This window comes from Brassica napus, chromosome C6 (genome assembly GCF_020379485.1).
Source record: "Brassica napus cultivar Da-Ae chromosome C6, Da-Ae, whole genome shotgun sequence".
In the NCBI taxonomy this organism is placed as follows: domain Eukaryota; kingdom Viridiplantae; phylum Streptophyta; class Magnoliopsida; order Brassicales; family Brassicaceae; genus Brassica; species Brassica napus.
In genome coordinates this window covers 45,558,243-45,575,858 of record NC_063449.1, presented here as the reverse complement: position 1 = coordinate 45,575,858, position 17,616 = coordinate 45,558,243, and the positions used below count along the sequence as shown (strand labels likewise).

The 17,616-nt window shown below is 34.3% G+C and overlaps 3 protein-coding genes and 1 long non-coding RNA gene across 6 annotated transcripts; 3 read left to right on the top strand and 1 right to left on the bottom strand.

Annotated features, from left to right (window-relative positions):
• The first annotated feature begins 111 nt into the window (after positions 1–111).
• On the top strand, positions 112–2,360 carry LOC106405138 (BEL1-like homeodomain protein 11). 2 transcript variants are annotated; one of them, XM_013845735.3, is made up of 5 exons: positions 112–257; positions 477–777; positions 1,406–1,791; positions 1,878–1,938; positions 2,040–2,360. In XM_013845735.3, the coding sequence occupies exons 2-5, from the start codon at positions 484–486 to the stop codon at positions 2,166–2,168; spliced, it is 870 nt and encodes a 289-aa protein (XP_013701189.1). In that variant the 5' UTR covers positions 112–257; positions 477–483; the 3' UTR covers positions 2,169–2,360. The 2 variants fall into 2 exon arrangements, with proteins under 2 accessions (XP_013701189.1, XP_013701190.1); XM_013845736.3 differs by lacking the exon at positions 112–257 and having other exon boundaries at positions 337–777.
• Positions 2,361–4,349: 1,989 nt separating this feature from the next.
• Positions 4,350–7,470, top strand: LOC106406065 (BEL1-like homeodomain protein 3). The gene is made up of 5 exons (XM_013846659.3): positions 4,350–4,677; positions 5,029–5,808; positions 6,183–6,559; positions 6,635–6,695; positions 6,784–7,470. Exons 2-5 carry the CDS (start codon positions 5,107–5,109, stop codon positions 7,186–7,188), a joined length of 1,545 nt encoding a protein of 514 aa, XP_013702113.1. The 5' UTR covers positions 4,350–4,677; positions 5,029–5,106; the 3' UTR covers positions 7,189–7,470.
• A 271-nt stretch (positions 7,471–7,741) lies between these two features.
• On the bottom strand, positions 7,742–12,103 carry LOC106402785 (leucine-rich repeat receptor-like protein kinase PEPR2). 2 transcript variants are annotated; one of them, XM_048761458.1, is made up of 3 exons: positions 8,896–12,103; positions 8,336–8,670; positions 7,742–8,053 (listed from the first exon to the last, which is right to left on the bottom strand). In XM_048761458.1, exons 1-3 carry the CDS (start codon positions 11,849–11,851, stop codon positions 8,033–8,035), a joined length of 3,312 nt encoding a protein of 1,103 aa, XP_048617415.1. In that variant the 5' UTR covers positions 11,852–12,103; the 3' UTR covers positions 7,742–8,032. The 2 variants fall into 2 exon arrangements, with proteins under 2 accessions (XP_048617415.1, XP_013699029.2); XM_013843575.3 differs by lacking the exon at positions 7,742–8,053 and having other exon boundaries at positions 8,143–8,670.
• Positions 12,104–12,280: 177 nt separating this feature from the next.
• On the top strand, positions 12,281–14,556 carry LOC125589147. Its single transcript, XR_007325327.1, has 2 exons — positions 12,281–13,929; positions 14,062–14,556. It is a non-coding gene; the product is annotated as an uncharacterized LOC125589147 (long non-coding RNA).
• The last annotated feature ends 3,060 nt before the right edge of the window (positions 14,557–17,616 follow it).

The window sequence follows — 17,616 nt, the reverse complement described above, 5'->3', positions numbered from 1 at the left end:
GTAGGGGGATGTATAGGTAAGCAATACAAAGTGCTTTTCCTGCAGGCTTCAGCATTGGCTCTCACTCTCTAGGTGGTTCGTGATTTCAAAATCTTCAGTGCTTTTCTTACGACAATAATTGTGAATATAAAACCAGCTTTGACCACTGATTACCTCGACTAGTGTTTTTCAACGTATGTGACACAATACATGGTCTTCTCGGCTAAGTAAACAACACAAAATCAGTGAAAAACTTCAATTTCGCTAGAAATTCTGAGGTAATAATGGTAACTAGCAACTAGGTTTCAACAGCTATCTCCGCTACAGGCCTACAAGTCAGCTTAACAGTTCTTTAAAATCAAATATACATTTATATATAGAAAATGCTTTGCTTATTTGTTAATATTTATGTATGTGGAGGGAAAAAAGTAAAGATAACAGTGCCCATAAAGCTTTTGTTTTCACTCTTTTTCTTGACTTGTTTTCTCTCCGGGTAGGAAGACGATGGAGGAGTTTAGGGTAAGACACGAGTTTTCATCTACCACTAGTGTTTCGTTGGATTCAAGATACGTCAAGGCAGCGCGGTGCCTTTTAGAAGAAGTTATCGACATGGGTGGTAGAGAGATTGATCTTTGCAACGACGTTCTTATCCAACAACTGTTTCCAGGAAGAAGAAGACCCGGTTTTGGCTTGTCCTCTGAGATCAAATCTGAACTTTGTAACTCAGGTTTCATGTCTTTGCCTGAGAATCATGAGCTTCATATCAAAATCACCAAGCTTCTCAGTTTGTTGCAACAGGTCAGTCACTATAATCTTGAGGATAATTATTATGGAAGCAATATTTTTCCACTTTGGTTGCATTTATATAAACCTAATGACATAATCTATTTAAAAATCAACAAAACAGTCTAAATTTAAGCTGTAGACTCTAATTTTAAAATATAAAATACTAAAACAATTTTTTTTAAAATATTAACTATAAAGTAATAATAAACAACATGCTGTAGTTTTTTTTAATCTAGATTTTCTTATAGTTAGATTCCTTTTCCAAATTATCCCAAAGTTCATTTTCTTTCCTGGCTAAATCCGGTTTATTTCTCCCGGCTACCAACAGGTAGGATAATTATCATGGAAGTAATCTTTTCTTTTTCCTGTTTGGTGGAATTAATATAAAATTTAATGACAAATCTTATATTTTTTTTAAAGAATCAAACAAAACAATACAAATTTAAGCTATAAACTCTAATTTCTAAATAGTAAATACTAAAAACAGATTCTGATGCCTAAATTTTGAAAATCTTAACTACATTTTCTAAATATCATGTTGTAGTTTTTTTTATCTATATTTAGTAAGATCTATTTTCCAAATTATCCCAAAGTTTTTCTTCTCTGGTTAAATCCGGTTTGTTTTCCCGGTTATCAACAGGTAGATGAGAGGTTTGACATATACTGCAATCAACTGGAGCAAGTGATATCATCATTTGAGGAAGTAGCAGGAGAAGGAGCCTCCAAATTATACACCGGTTTAGCACTTCAAGCCATGACTCGACATTTTGGTTCTCTCCAAGAAGCTATCCTCTCTCAGCTCAACTCTCTTCGTAGGAGATTCATAATCTCTCAAGATTTTGTTCCCAAGATCGTGACCTCTGGTTTGTCACAGCTCAGCTTGTTCGATGGGAACACTCCATCATCGCTTCAACGTCTCGGTTGGGTTCAGGGACCTCAGAGACATGCTTGGAAACCCATCAGAGGCTTGCCTGAAACTTCTGTTGCGATCCTCAGAGCTTGGCTCTTTCATCATTTCCTGCATCCGTTAAGTGTTTTCTTGCTGCTTAAGTTCGGTTAACAGTGGAGATGAGAGAAATAACATTTTGATTTTTTTTTTGTAATGAAAACAGTTATCCGAGTGATGCAGAGAAGCTGATGTTGGCGTCTCAAACAGGGCTTTCAAAGAACCAAGTACCTTCATCTGAGTCTTAGTCATGCATTGTCTCTAAATTTTTTGTCATCATTAAGAATCTGATTTAGATCATTTTGTGTGTGTTTGTTGGTGGTGTAAGGTATCAAACTGGTTCATAAATGCTCGAGTTCGACTCTGGAAACCAATGATAGAAGAGATGTACAGGGAAGAGTTTGGAGACTCCTCAGATGAATCCATGCAAAGAGAAGGCAATGATGATTCAAACTGACTTATTAAAGAACAGAGTCTTGCGCCATCTAACTTGATCTTTTGATGAGTTTGTTAGTCAATTTTACACCTTCTTTATGTCTATCTTAACTCTTTCCAAACACCAGCATTGTTATGTAAACTGGACCGAGTTTCTTCGCTTCACTTAGTTTTAGTTCTGGTTGATATCTCCTTAAGGATTCTCATTCTAGAATCGGCATTACACAATGGGGTCTCTATAAAGTACACCTAATCCGTTAGGAGAGACTATAAATCACAACAATAAGTAAGCAAGGAAAAAAAACAAAAAGGGAAAAAGCTGTTATACAAACTCTTAAGGTCTCTAACCATCAAAAAGGTGAATGGTTGTTAATAGCGATTGCTCTTGGTAACATAAAATCGATTCATCACCGTCTTACGTTGTGCACTATCATCATCAAACAGAACATATTCATCATCGTCTTAAATTATATATTTATCATTATTATTATTATTATTATTATTATTATTATTATTATTATCATTGCAAAAGTCATCATGATTTGCTTTAGAAAACCACATTCATTTAACCTATATTAGAAAGTTTAACTATTTGATATTGTAGTGTGTTCATTTCCCCATATTCCACCTGCCACATATTAACTCTACATTAAAATTATGTTTATCCAAATAAAAGAAACAATCCACTCATGATTATAAATATACATAATCTAATTTTGTTAATACATTGATTCTCCTCGAAAGGTTTGTGTCGGCTGTTCCAATTCATGACAAATTGGCTCAAAAAATTGATAAAAAATAAAACAATATATACAGAAGGAAAATTAAAATAAACATTTATTAGTATTGACACAAAGCCGTAAGCTTCCTTCCGTTAGCGTCCACAAGGCAATTTCGCGTCCAAGCCTTTTGTTTTGGCAACTTTCACCAACCTCGCGTCCAACACATCTACCTTAATTATTTCATTTTTTCATCATTTCTATTTCAAATCTTTTTATTATTTATTACACAACCTCCATAGATCCCTTGGGACAAGGAATCGACCTATCAGAAAGCTCAAAACACTTGCAATTTATTGTTTTTGAATAAATACATATCCTATAGTGTCATACATATCTAATTGTTTATGAATAATGCATCATCCTCATGTCATATACATATTAGTAGATAATCCCATTTAAGAAAATATGTTTTCTGTTAGTCAATAGTTGATTTTTTTCTTTACAAGGAAGGAATGGATAGTCACCAACTGGTTGTTAAGGCCCTTTAATCCCTCAATTAAGCAATTGAGCAGACACACTTCTTCCTCAAAGAACACTTCTGGCAAATCAAATTCTTTTGGTTACCTCCCACAAAGAAAATTTCTCTAGCTCCAAGGGTGGTTTTGCAAGTTAACATCAATATTTAATAAACTGATTTTTTGACATTTTCTCCGTCTGTATTTACTAAGTATTATGTAAAAAATCAGAAAATATGAAAATGGAGTTGTTTAATTTCCTCCTTTGCACGTCACTTAATAAGAAATGCGTGCCCGATGTATGACGCAAACATAACACGTATGACTTGTATAAACAGTATGATACGCCTAAAAATGCTTATTCGATTTAAATTACAAATTTCTAGACACCATTATGATCACTTTAACAATTACTCCATGTATGCACGTAACACAAGTTTCATGCTCGCTTATAAACAGGGACTTGCAGTTATATACGAAATAAATATATATGGTGTTGGTTCACACTTACTTATGATTTTACCAGCACAACTACGACTAATTTGAGTTGCTCTAGTTAACAACTCAATCAAACTTTGGTGGACAAATTTAATAGTAAAACAATTCGAAGGTTGCTTGAATTTGTGTCCAAGCTATTAAACTTCTAAATAAAAAATACAATACGAAATTCAACTCTTTTCTTCATTTTCTTAAAAAAATCCACTATTTGCTTGAATTATATACGCACCAAGTCAAGTCAATGATATTCGTGCCGTTTCAATAATTTTAGTTTGTTTATCGGTATTTTGAAATAAAAATGTATATAAGTCGGATTTTGCAAAAATATTCTCTATTATCTACAATAACTAAACACAAAATAAATAAAATGAATTTTCTGCTTCACGCGTGCTACTCACTAAATGGTTGGCACAGAAAAAAAAGAAAATAATATTAATAAATGTGATATAGAAGCTTCTTCGGTTCGAATAAAATTAAATATTACTTACTGGTAGAGATTGTCAAATTTTCTCCACAGATTATTATGATATGGTTGATATTCGTTAAAGATTATTTTTAATTAATTTTAAAAACTGGTGTTTGTTGCCGGGGTTCCAATGATAAGATGGGTTGGTTCTTGTTCTTTGTGAGTGATACACACACAAAAAAGTAGAGAATAATTTTGTTTATTATAATTGCAATAATTGATCGTCTCTTGGGATTGGGTGTCTTCATCTCTTTTTGTCTTCGACTATTACGAAGTTCTTCTCTTTTCTTGTGTTCCCTGATTCAGAGCCACATCCACAATCTCTCTCAGGTTCTTGATTGATCTGTACTGTGTTTCTCTCTTTTAAAAAAAAGCTTTCCTCTTTTGGAAAGAAATGATCGTCGTCTTCTCTATGTTATCATCATCGTACATGAAAATATGAAATCATCATCAGAAGAAAATAAACACTTTGTTATATATGGATCTTTCATGATTTCATCATCCTCTCCTATATAAGGATTAGGGTTTTAATTCTTTCCTAATTTAGAGATTTCTGGGTTTCATTTATTTTTTTTATTTTCTTGAACTTTTCCATCTGTAATTACGGCGTGAGAATACGATGTTTTAACAAAGAATCTTGTTTCTAACTTACACGTCTCTCTCTCTCTCTTTCTCTTACAGGGAATCTCATTTTCAGACAAGAGATCAGTTGGATGAGATAAGACTCGCTGTAATAAAATACATTTTGTAATAAAATACATGGCGGTTTATTACCCAACTAGTGTCGGCATGCAACCTCTGTACCAAGAATCCATCTACCTCAACGAACAACAACAAGCTTCTTCATCCTCCGCCGCATCTTTCTCCGGCGGAGGAGGCGGACTCGATATCCCTAACTCCGATGGTGGTGTACGAAACGAGATGGTATTTATCCCACCAACAAACGACGTCGTAGTCGCAGGACTCAATGAAAGTTCAAGCAACGATCTAAGCCTTCAAGGAGGAGGACTTTCACTGAGCCTCGGTAACCAGATCCAATACCATTACCAGAATCTGTCGAACCAATTGAACTACAGTAACGATGAGAATGGGAAGAGCCTGAGCCATCACCATCATCAACATCAAGCTGAGCAGGTTCCTTCCACTGGTTACAGCAATGGAGTTGGATACTACAACAACTACCGTTACGAGACATCAGGGTTTGTGAATAGCGTTCTAAGGTCTCGTTACCTTAAACCAACACAACAGTTGCTAGATGAAGTTGTTAGTGTCAGGAAAGATATGAAACAGGGTGAGAGTAACAAGAAGACCAAGAACAACAACAATGACAAGGGTCAAGACTTTACTAATGGGTCAAGTGATAACAACACAGAAAACAAGAAATTGCATGAGGAGTTATCTCCTCAAGAACGTCAAGAACTTCAGAGCAAGAAGAACAAGCTCTTAACAATGGCTGACGAGGTACATTAATTTAATCAAAAGCCACAATTTATAAACATAATTGTTAAGTATCATGAACTTGCACCACAAAAATTAATTGGTGATAAGTGAATTACCGATCTCCTTTATATATTAGTGTTCGGTTCTTTAAATTTTTTATATGAGATCTCAACAATGATATTGTTGGTGTTGATTGTTTGTTAAAAAATATTTGCAGGTAGATAAAAAGATAAAAGGTAGACTAAATAATCAAATACATATGTATTTTTAACCTATTTGAAAATTAGATAATTTATACATATTAAGAACTTGGAGGTCAAAGCGAATGTTTCGTTCCACTATGTGTTAACCGGCCTTACATTGATGTTGTATGATTGTTTTTGAGAACTTTGCAGGTAGATAAGAGGTACAACCAATACTACCATCAAATGGAGGCTGTAGCTTCTTCTTTCGAAATGGTAGCTGGTCTTGGAGCAGCTAAGCCTTACACATCAGTGGCTCTGAACAGAATCTCTCGCCATTTTCGCTGCTTGCGGGACGCCATAAAGGAGCAGATACAGGTGTTAAGAGGGAAGCTTGGGGAGAAAGAAACTTCTGAAGAACAAGGAGAGAGGATACCACGTCTCAGGTATTTAGATCAGAGGTTGAGACAACAGAGAGCTTTGCATCAACAGCTTGGAATGGTTAGACCATCTTGGAGACCACAAAGAGGCTTACCTGAAAACTCTGTCTCTATACTCCGCGCTTGGCTCTTTGAGCATTTCCTTCATCCGTAAGTGTTTGACTAAGAGACAACATTCTTGATTCTCTTTGCTTGGTTAATAACCGGTTTAAGCTTTTTTCATAGATATCCTAAGGAGTCAGAGAAAATCATGCTTGCTAAGCAGACAGGACTATCGAAGAACCAGGTAACACAAGAAGGCTGAGATTTTACATTTGTTGTTGGTTCCATCTTTGGTCTTGCTTTGATTTTGAGTGGTTCTTGAAAATCTTTAGGTTGCGAACTGGTTTATTAATGCAAGAGTTCGGCTATGGAAACCGATGATCGAAGAGATGTATAAAGAAGAGTTTGGTGATGCATCAGAGTTACTCTCAAACTCTAACCGAGACAAGAACAAAATGCAGGAAACATCCCAGCTTAAACACGAAGACTCTTCTTCTTCTCAACAACATCTGCAAGGAAACAACAACAACAACATTGCATATACATCTGCTGTTGAAGAAAACCTTGTCTTCACAGATCCAAAACCAGACCGTGTTACTACTACTGGAGACTATCACAGCTTGATGAACTATCATCAAGGTTTTGGTGTCGATGATTACAATCGCTACATTGGCCTTGGAAACCAGCAAGATGGCAGATTCTCTAATCCCCATCAGTTACACGACTTTGTTGTCTAAAAAGGTTTATGCCAGTGATTGGATTGGATGGAGTATATATGATTCTTGAAGCGCAAGAAAAGAGCTTCTTGCATTTTTATACATAGGAGATATATATACAACACCATATAAATCTGTAATATTCATGGTGGCATATATTTGTGAAAACTGTAGGTGTTAGTCCTTTACATGTGTATATGAAATTGAGCCTTCTATACACTTTGGTAAGCAATTATTGTAATGTTTTGTGTATAATCTTCATGGTGGTAGGTATAATAAACATATACTTTTCAAGTGTGAAAACTGTAGGTGTTAGTCCGTTACATTTGTATATGAGATTGAGACTTATATACACCTTGGTAAGCAATAATTGTAATGTTTTGTGAATTAATAATCTTCACGTATAAACATATACGTTTTCAAATGTGAATACATTAACATATTTGTGAGTTTGGTACGTTTTCTCCTCTACTGTTATAGTATTTGTTTTTCTGGACCATGTTTAACATGGAGATTACAGAACTTAGGAGTACCCTGTAAATGGCTGGCAAAAATTTATCAACTCTCTCTAAAATGATTGAAGTTTGTTTTCATAAACTAAAAGATCATCCATATAAGTTACAGCTGAAAACACACAAAACAAGTTAAAAGACACAGCTCTAAATGCTAAAGCTGTGGAGCTCACTCTGTTTTTTCTCTACAAAGCTTTCCAACATAACAACATCACATCCCTCTGATCCAGATTGGATCAGGATTTAAAAAACACTTATGTAAGGCTATTAACTTTGCACCGGAATAAGTTTGTCCCACTAACTGACGTCCTATCAATCTTTCAGGTCCAACATTCAGTGTGAATGTTCTTTTGTCAATATGTTTGCAGAGTGACCTACCAGTTTACCAACAAATCAAACTGTCAAGCAGAGTTTTGCAGCTAAAAGACAAGGTTCCAAGTTAAAGATTATCAAGAGACATATATGCTACAATGAGACTGGATCATTTAAGCCAATATCTTACATATATATGTTTCCTCAGATCTTTGATGTAACTCGACGCTACTTAATTACATATCAGTATAAGTGGTTACAGAGAGAGTAGTAAGATACTCTACTCTTACTGCTACTATAAGCATGAACCGAAACTATTAAACTGAACCAGGAGTGATTCTTACAAGATCCTTCACATCAGTCAACTCTTTCACAACATTTCTCATGGACGGTCTGTTCCCTGGCCTTTTGTCAGTACACTGAAGCGCCAAGTCTGTAAGTAGAATTGCTTGTTCTCTAAGCTTTGCATCCATAAGCTCATCCACTAGCGTTGGATCAACGACTGGACCAACAGTATCATCCTCGTAGCTGCTTAATACAGATCTGACCCAGCTCACGAGATCGGTCTCCTCAGGTAAAGATCTGTCGACTGCTCTCTTTCCTGTGACCAGCTCGAGCAAAACAACCCCGTAGCTATAAACATCTGATTCCTTTCCTCTCACTGTTCTGTATGCATTTTCTGGTTTGAAAAGCAAAAAAGTTCAGACAATGAACTAAACAAAATAAATGTGTGGTTTTCTGTAATATTCAATTTCCAATAACTTTTAACCAATATTAATTCAATAAAGTCAATTAATTTTATAGAAAACACACACAAAAAAAAAACTATTTTTCTGAAACAAATCTTTTTTCTAAAACATCTAATCTCAACTGAACTGAAGGAATATGAATTAAGTAAATGTACCTGGTGCTATGTAACCAGTGGTGCCTGTGATGGTGGATGTTGAAATAGCTGAGTCATCTAGAATCCTAGCCAATCCGAAATCTCCAATGTGAGGCTCCATCTCTGAGTCCATGAGTATGTTCTCTGGTTTGATGTCACGGTGGATGATTGGTGGATAACAGTCATGGTGTAGATACGCTAGACCGTGTGCGATCCCAAGGGCTACGTTGAACCGTGCAGACCAGTCAAGACGGGTTCCTCCTCCTCTGTGCAGAACGTCATGTAGGCTACCATTGCGCATGTACTTGTACAACAACAGGCCATTTTCTTTCGTAATCCAAAACCTTTCCAACCGAACGAGATTTCTATGCCTAACTAGTCCGATTGTCTCGATCTCCCTCTTCATATTTTGGTTTGTATGTACATGTTCTGCAGCAAAGATGAGTTTCTTCACGGCGTATTCATCGCCTGGCCCTAACGAGGCTTTGTAAACAACTCCATGAGCTCCTCTTCCGATGATGTACTTGTCGTCTAGATTGTCAGTGGCTGCGAGAACTTTGTTAAGCAACAAGGAAAGGCCTTCTTCTTCCTCGTCGTCGAGGACATGAGCATCTTCTGTCTTGTTGGCTCCTCTTTTGCAGCAGAGGAAAACCAAAGCTAGAGCAAAAAAAACCAAAGCAAATGCAGATAGAAAAGACCCAACCGCTATAAGTGCAATCTTCCAAGTGCTGAGTTTGGCTTGACGTCCTTTGCAAGTTTTAAACTCGTTACGGGTCATCACTGAGTAAACATTAGGTTGAATGATGCAGAGGTCTGCGTTTCCCAAAAATGTTGTTGAGTTCTTTATCAGTTTTTCAGGTATTGGACCCGTGAGCTGATTATTCGAGACATCAAGCTGTAACAAACTAAGGTTTTGAAGAACTGATAAAGGCCCTGTCAACTTATTGTTGGATATGTTGAGCCGTACGAGACTGACAAGACCCCTCAGAGTGGTTGGAATCTCACCGGTGAGTTCGTTCCCACTGAGGTCTAAGCCATTAAGATTCTTCAACAAGCCGAGCGAGGAAGGAATCTCACCTCCAAAACCATTTCGAGCTAACCGGAGATCTATTAGCTCTGCCAAGAACGAGGGAATGGCTCCTGAAAACCGGTTATCGCTGAGAACCAAAGTAGTCAAGCTTCTCCAGCTTCCGAAACTCGGCGGAACAGAACCGTTCAATGAGTTGGAACCGACATCAAACTCCAGAATTCTCACACAGACAGATAGCTGAGGTGGCAGAGGACCTTCGAGGTGGTTATGTGAAAGATACAGCTTCCCCAGGCTTTGCAGATTCCCTAGTTCTGGGGGTATCAGACCAGTGAGTTTGTTTTGAGAAAGGTTGATTGTCATAAGATTCTTGCAGCTTCCCAAGCTGCGAGGGATGGATCCTTCAATGTTGTTGTCTTTGAAGTCAACATACTCAAGACTATGCATCTCAAGAAACTCCGGAAGTACACCGGAAAGCTTGTTTCCTCCTAGGATAATTCTCTTGACGGTCTTACAGCGACCAACAGAGGGTGGTATCTTACCGTGAAGCTGATTAGAGCCCAAGTTGAAAAACCTCAACTTGTGTCCATGGCAAAGATTGGGAGGTATCTCCCCTGTAAAACCGTTACCAACAAGATCCACATCCACTATGCTTCTATTCACGCCTAAACCCATGGGTATCGCTCCATGAAATCTGTTGTCAAACATCATAAGCCTCTCAAGATGCTTTAGCTCAGTAACTTCAACTGGTAGTTCTCCGGTGAGAGTATTGCTATAAACGATAATCTGTGTCAGGCTCTGAATCTTCCATACGCCAATAGGAATCTCACCGGAGAGATTATTATCGTAAAGCTCCAGCCATTTTAGCTTCTTTAGCTTACCCAATGTAGAGGGTATCTCGCCTTGGAGCTGGTTTCGGCCCAACGTCAAGGTTTCTAAGCTGCTGCAGTTCCCTAGCTCATCAGGGATATTCCCAGAGAGAAGATTGTCGCTGAGGCTAATACGCCTAACCTTTTTTAACATACCCAAGGATGATGGAATGTTACCTATCAAGTTACATTTGTTGATGAATAAAAGCTCAAGGTTACTGCAGTTGCCAACTTCAGGAGGAACACCACCACCTTCGAAATCATTGTAGGACATGTCTAAAGTCACCAGCTTCTTACAGTTGCTTGAGCCGAAACGAAGTCTCCCTGCAAGTCTGTTACTACTGAGAAACAGGTCGTGGAGATTCTCGAGTAGGTTGAGACTTTCAGGCAGCGAACCATTTAGCTTGTTCTCGCTCAAGACCAGATATTCCAGCTTACTGCAGTTCCCAATCGACTCAGGGATGGAACCAGACAAGTCATTCTGAGACAAAGTTAGATCCACAAGCTCCTTCAACCCACCAACACTTGCAGGAATCAGACCGCTAAGATTGTTGCTTTCAAGATTCAGCACTCGTAACAAGGGAAGCTGAAACAAGGTCTGAGGCAACCCACCGATGAAGAAGTTTGAGGTGAGATGCACAAACTTTAAGTTCTTCAAGCTACTAAAAATATCTGGAATCTCTCCTGAAAACCCATTTTCAGACAAATCTAAATAGAGAAGTGAAGTACAGTTTCCTAAACTGGAAGGCAATGGACCAGACAAAGTGTTGGCACTCAGATCCAGAGTCACCAAGCTCTTAAGCTCCCCAATCTCAGGACCTAATTGGCCTGAAAACCCAACCTTACTCAAATTAAGAGTGTCCACTTTACCTAAATCATCGCAAAAGACACCAAACCAGTTATTACACGGAGTGGTTTCAGATGTCCACGTCGAGTTGACTTGAGGTGGGATTTTGTCAACGTGGTTGAGAAGCGAAAGTAAAACCAAACCATCTGAGTTTAGAGAGGAGACAGAATCTATCCGAAAAGAGACAAAGAAAGAACAAAGCAGAGTTATTTCAACAAACCCAAGATTCCTCATCTCTCAAGATACGTATCAAACTTGAAACTCTCACAAGTCACACCTCACCAACACTGTTAGAAGGTGAGAACTTGATTAGAAGATGTTTGAAAACAAAACATATGATTGGAATCTATGGCAAAAATGGATTATTTAAGAAACTACGAGATTGGTGAAAGCGCGCTTTCTTTACTTAAATTCAGAGACTGCGAACTTAGCTTTGAGAATTCGCGACTTCAAGGCTGTTTCGTCAGGGCCCATCTCCACAGGAGCCGGAGACTGTCATCTTCCTTCTTCCTTCTTGGGAAACTTGTAATTTATTTTATATTTCCCAGTTCCCACGTTTTTGTTTTCCTATTTGGTTACTTTAGTTGGTTAGGTTTATTCTTTCAATTGACAAAGAGTTACTATATGATTATAATCTAGGTATATTGTACCTGTCTTCTACATCTAAAAGATTAATTTACATTTTAAAAATTTACTGCTAAACTGTTCCAACATGTTTTAGATAATTTAAAACTTGTATGAACAATCTCTAAACAACAACAAAAAAACTCAGGCGTGATCTAGAAATAAATTTTGATCTTCCATGGCAATTACAACATTAAAATAGTGGACCTCTCAACAGTCTTAGAAGTCTTATTAAACACTTACATGTCTTATTTTATGTTTTCTAATTTCTATCATGATTATATATTATAAGCATAATAAGCTGGTGGAATTAATACTCAATTATCATATACACTAAAAAAACTATAAATTAATAATGTTGGGACTATGGTATTTTATTTTAAAATATTTTTATTTATAAAATAAAAAATATTTGATTTTATCGTATATGTATTAATTAAATTTTAGAAATTTGACTTTCATATTGTTTTATGATATTATTTAGTGTATATTTTTATGGTCCATGGAATTTATATGTGGTTTTTCATGTCTTTTTATTAAATATTATCAAATATATTGAAATGTTAAGAAAAAATATAGATATTTTCATTGTGAATATAAAATCAACAACATAATGTTTGGTTTGTACTTATATAAAATGTATATATAGATAGATTATTAATTTATGATTTTAATGGAATCATATATTTATGTATAAATTTCTAAATAATTATTATCTTATTATTTTATCGATTTATGTCATATTTTGAATTGATTCAATTTGAGACAGGAAAAATTTATTAATTTATAGAATATTAGTTTATAGAATTTCTACTGATCTACTCTCATCTTCTAGATTTTATTTTACATTAATTCTATCAAACGCAATCATTCCATGTGAAGGATGACACATTAGATAAACATGTCGTCCTTAGTTTACTTCAATTTACGCACATGGCAGTACGAATTCAAAAGTCAAAACGAAGAAAAATATTCTTCACTGGCGTGTTCTTCTCCTGGGGCTAACGAGGCTTTGTAAACAACTCCATGAGCTCTCCTTCCGATGATGTACTTGTCATCTAGATTGCGAGTGGCTGCAAGAACATGAGAATCTTCTACCTTGACTCCTCCTCTTTTGCAGCAGAGAAAAAACAAAGCCAAGGGACGAAGGAATCTCACCTCCAAAGGCATTTCCAGCTAACCGGAGATCTATCAGACGGTCAAAGAACGAGGGAATGGCTCATGAATAACTCTATTTTTTTTTGTTAATTACTAATCTAACTCTACATGATCGACACATGTTAGTATAGGTGGCTAAAGACCAAATAACCTTAATTGTTCTTCTTTATTACAATATTGCCATTTTTAATAAATTTTACAACAGAAAATAATTAATTCCTATTGCATCGTATTATTATTTGTCAAAAAATTCTCCAGAAAGAAAATCTAGGGTGCCGGTGTAGACAGTCAGATTCAATTTCACCAGAGGTTAAACCTTCTTCCCCCAATTAGCATCGATTTCACCGGTGAGAAGATATTAGATTTCCCCGGCGAGCCTTGAAACCTTTCATCCGACGAGCGTCATTTTGCTGCCTTGTTTTCTCCGCCAGTGAAATTTTCTGGCGACGAGGACCACCGCTGCTTCACCATCCTCTGTCATCTTCTCTGCCAAAACTCCAAAGTATCTAACATCTTTAATTAATTTCTGGGTAAGTTATGTGGTTCTTTGACTTCTCTGCTTCTTTACTAATCTGTTTGACTGAGATATATAACTATATAAGTGGTTTCTTTTTTTATTTATCATTGTTGTATATACATGCTAACGTTTTTTTCCATTTCAGGTTATGGATTCTTCTAGCAGTAAGCGCAACCATCCACGACTACTCTACAAAAAAGGCAAAGCTCCTAGCCAGCCGAGGAGTATGAGCTATTATAGCTATTTGTCAAATTTTCAAATGGTAGAAGGTGTGGGACTTGATGGATGGGATGATGACGTTGATGATGATGATGTAACAAACTTGGTTCATGATATCAGTCACAATTGTGTAGATCGTCGATTTTGGGATGTCATGAAGAACCTCCAACTACTACAAGAAAGAAGCGCCCTACATCTGTTCCCAAGACTGATATTAAGAGTTCAAAAAAGAAGGCTAATGATACAAAAACTGTTGGAATTCAGGAAGACTGTTTAATTCTCTGCACTTATTTCCTTAGTGAAATTGTAGTCTTATTTTGTAGTCACATCCACGTAATTAGACGTAGAAGAAAATAACAAGATTAGATTGTAAATAGCACAAAACATAATTAATACAAGTTGAGAAAAAGTATTATATCTATCACGTGCATTCAATCCTTATTAAGAAAACATCTAAACTCAAACAGGCTGAAGCTTTGAACACTTCTTTGGATCAATCCTTGTTGTTCTCTTGTCTACTAAGGAAGAACGGTAAGAACAACACATCACCTACAAATTTAAATAGAGACTTCTTAATAACCATAAAAACATGCACACATCAAGCTCAACAAAAAACAAAATGTACCTCACTTTAACTGAAACAAACATAGTTTTACTAAGTTGGGTTTGGTTTAATTAAATAAATTTGGTTTACATGTTTTTGGTTCAAGTTATGGTTGGTTTGAGACGTTTTGGTTTAAATCAAGTTAAATTACTGGTATATGAAACGATTTCAGAACTAAATGTTTAATCTGGTTTGGAATAACTCGGTTAAGGGAAATTAAAAAAAAATATGTGGCCAAATCATAAATAAATATGTGGTTTAAGTTTAAACAAATCTATCGAACTGTAACAAATCTGTGGTCAAATAATAAATAAATCTATCAAATTCTAATAAATTTATGGTCAAAGAATAAATAAATCTACCAAATTCTAATTAAGTCTGTCAAAATTAAGTAAATTTGTGGCTAAAGAATAATAAATCAATTAAATCGAAATTAAATCTGTCAAAACCAAGTAAATCTGTGGCTATAGAAAAAATAAATCTATCAAATCCTACATAAATCTGTTAAATTAAGTAAATCTGTGGCCAAATAAATTAAATCTGTCAATATTTAATAAATCTGTGGCCAAACGTGACATATTTGTTGTAACAAGTCTGTAGAAATTTTATTAAGTCTATAGATTTTTTAAATAAATATGTGGCTAAAGAAGAATATATTTAAGTCTATGACTACATAAAACGTGGACAAAATAAGTATGTGGATGGTAAAATTGTAAATATTCTGAAAATTCAGTAATGGCATTTTCGTAATTATTATTTTTGTTAACAAAGGAAACAAGGGTAAATTAGGTATGAAAAACAAACTAGTAATTAAAATAAAATTAGAGTTAAACTAGTAATTAATTGATAAATAAGAGTCAAACTAGTTTTTTCCCATTTTTTTATTAGTGTTTATAAATATGCAAAGTTTTTTAGATAAATATTACTCATTGAGAATAATTAGCCACTGAAAAAAATTCATATAACATATTTATTTAGTTGTTTTTCATAATCCAATACTTCTTTAATTTGTTCAGTTGTTTTTCATTATCCGTGTAACATATTTATTAAATATAAACAACACTAATGTTTTTATGAATATTATTATTATTATTATCAAATAAATATAAATTATGTTTATATATAAACTTTAATAAAATCATATAAAAATATAAGTAAACATTAATAAAAATATAAGTAAAAATTAATAAAGGAGATTGTTGCTGGGGTTAATACGCCTAACCTTTTTTAACATACCCAAGGATGATGGAATGTTACCTATCAAGTTATATTTGATGATGAATAAATACTCAAGACTACTGCAATTACTAATTTCCGGAGGAACACCACGTTCGAAATCATTGTAGGACATGTCTAAAATCACTAACTTTAGGAGGGGGAGGCCCTGGTATTATATTTTTTTATCATTTTTTTTTTTGACATTTCAATTGACAAAATAATACCTATATGATTATAATCTAAAATATTTAGTTTGAATTTACTGCTAAACTGTTCAAACATGTCTGAGATAATTTTAAAACTTGTATGAACAATCTCTACACAACACCAAAAAAACTCAGGCCTGATCTAGAAATAAAATTTGATCTTCCATGACAATTACAACATTAGAATAGTGAACCTCTCAACAATATTTGGAATTATTTATTCTAATTTCTATCATGATTCTAAAATATAAACATTATAAGTGGGGTGGTATTAATGAAATAAGATAACGTACTTTCTCAGCTTTCTTTTGAAATACTCAATTATCATATATCCATCTTCTAAATTCTTTAGACATTAATTGAGAAACGATTTGTTTATTTGTTATCACTATATTAATTCTCACAAAAAAATATCATGGCTTTGATAAATTATGACATGCCTTCACTTATTATGACATGTACAATTTTCTTTATAATTGTTATATTTTTGGTAAAAAAAATTAATATGGTAATAATAACTTCTGTATCAATCATTAAAGTAAATTTTCTTTACAGAAATTTACTTTTGTCAAGATTTTTAAAATATAATAAATTAATAATTATGACTAATAATTTTTTTTTATGTTTATAAAATATGGTATAGATATAATATTATATATATATATATATATATATATCTATTTATGTTTCTGAAATATGGCATATATATATATATATATTCAAAATTATTTGTTTTTGTCCTTACAAATATTAGTGAAATCAATATTAATCAAATATATTTTTTGTTGATAGTTAGTTGATTGAAATTTTATTTAAATTTATCGGTTCATTAAATAAATTAACAAATTATTTTTTACCAGTTAAACATAATTTAATTAAAATAAAATAAAATCCAAACTTATTAAAATTTATATATATTTAAATATATAAAACTAGGGAATAGTATACATATAATTTTAATTTTATCAAAGTTTAAATAAATAAAATTAAAATAATTATATCAAATGAAAAATAAAAGAACATATAATTACATTTATATATATACTAAAATTAAATTATGGAAACGATAACACATTATATAATCAGTTCTTCCTTAATTTAATTCATTTTACGCACATTGCGATACGAGTTCAAAAGTCAAAACTAAGAAAAATATTATTTTATCCATTTAGATCTTATGTTGGTTGGTCGCCACATTTGCGCGTCCCGGTCCCAAACGATTTTTTGTCGTACATTTTTCTTTTAAAATGAAGAAAGCCCAATGAGCTACATAAGCGATGTTTCAAAAGTCCTATCCCATCTCCGTTAACACCCTTGATACAAATTAAAATCCATCGCTGAGACACGCATACACTTTGGTATGCAATAATTGTAATGTTATGTATACTGTGGTATAAATAAATAGTTAAATACTTTTACAAGTGTGAAATCATAAACATATTTGCGAGTTTGG

What these genes read in the sequence shown, in the direction of transcription:
- LOC106405138 (XM_013845735.3), top strand. Translation starts at nt 484, where the DNA reads ATGGAGGAGTTTAGGGTAAGACACGAGTTTTCATCTACCACTAGTGTT. An exon ending in TTTCATCATTTCCTGCATCC is followed by an intron (nt 1,792 to 1,877) that starts GTTAAGTGTTTT and finishes TAATGAAAACAG; the next exon opens with TTATCCGAGTGATGCAGAGA. An exon ending in CAGGGCTTTCAAAGAACCAA is followed by an intron (nt 1,939 to 2,039) that starts GTACCTTCATCT and finishes TGGTGGTGTAAG; the next exon opens with GTATCAAACTGGTTCATAAA.
- LOC106402785 (XM_013843575.3), bottom strand. Translation starts at nt 11,851, where the DNA reads ATGAGGAATCTTGGGTTTGTTGAAATAACTCTGCTTTGTTCTTTCTTT. An exon ending in CACTGGTTACATAGCACCAG is followed by an intron (nt 8,671 to 8,895) that starts GTACATTTACTT and finishes TTTTCAAACCAG; the next exon opens with AAAATGCATACAGAACAGTG.
- LOC106406065 (XM_013846659.3), top strand. Translation starts at nt 5,107, where the DNA reads ATGGCGGTTTATTACCCAACTAGTGTCGGCATGCAACCTCTGTACCAA. An exon ending in TTTGAGCATTTCCTTCATCC is followed by an intron (nt 6,560 to 6,634) that starts GTAAGTGTTTGA and finishes CTTTTTTCATAG; the next exon opens with ATATCCTAAGGAGTCAGAGA. An exon ending in CAGGACTATCGAAGAACCAG is followed by an intron (nt 6,696 to 6,783) that starts GTAACACAAGAA and finishes GAAAATCTTTAG; the next exon opens with GTTGCGAACTGGTTTATTAA.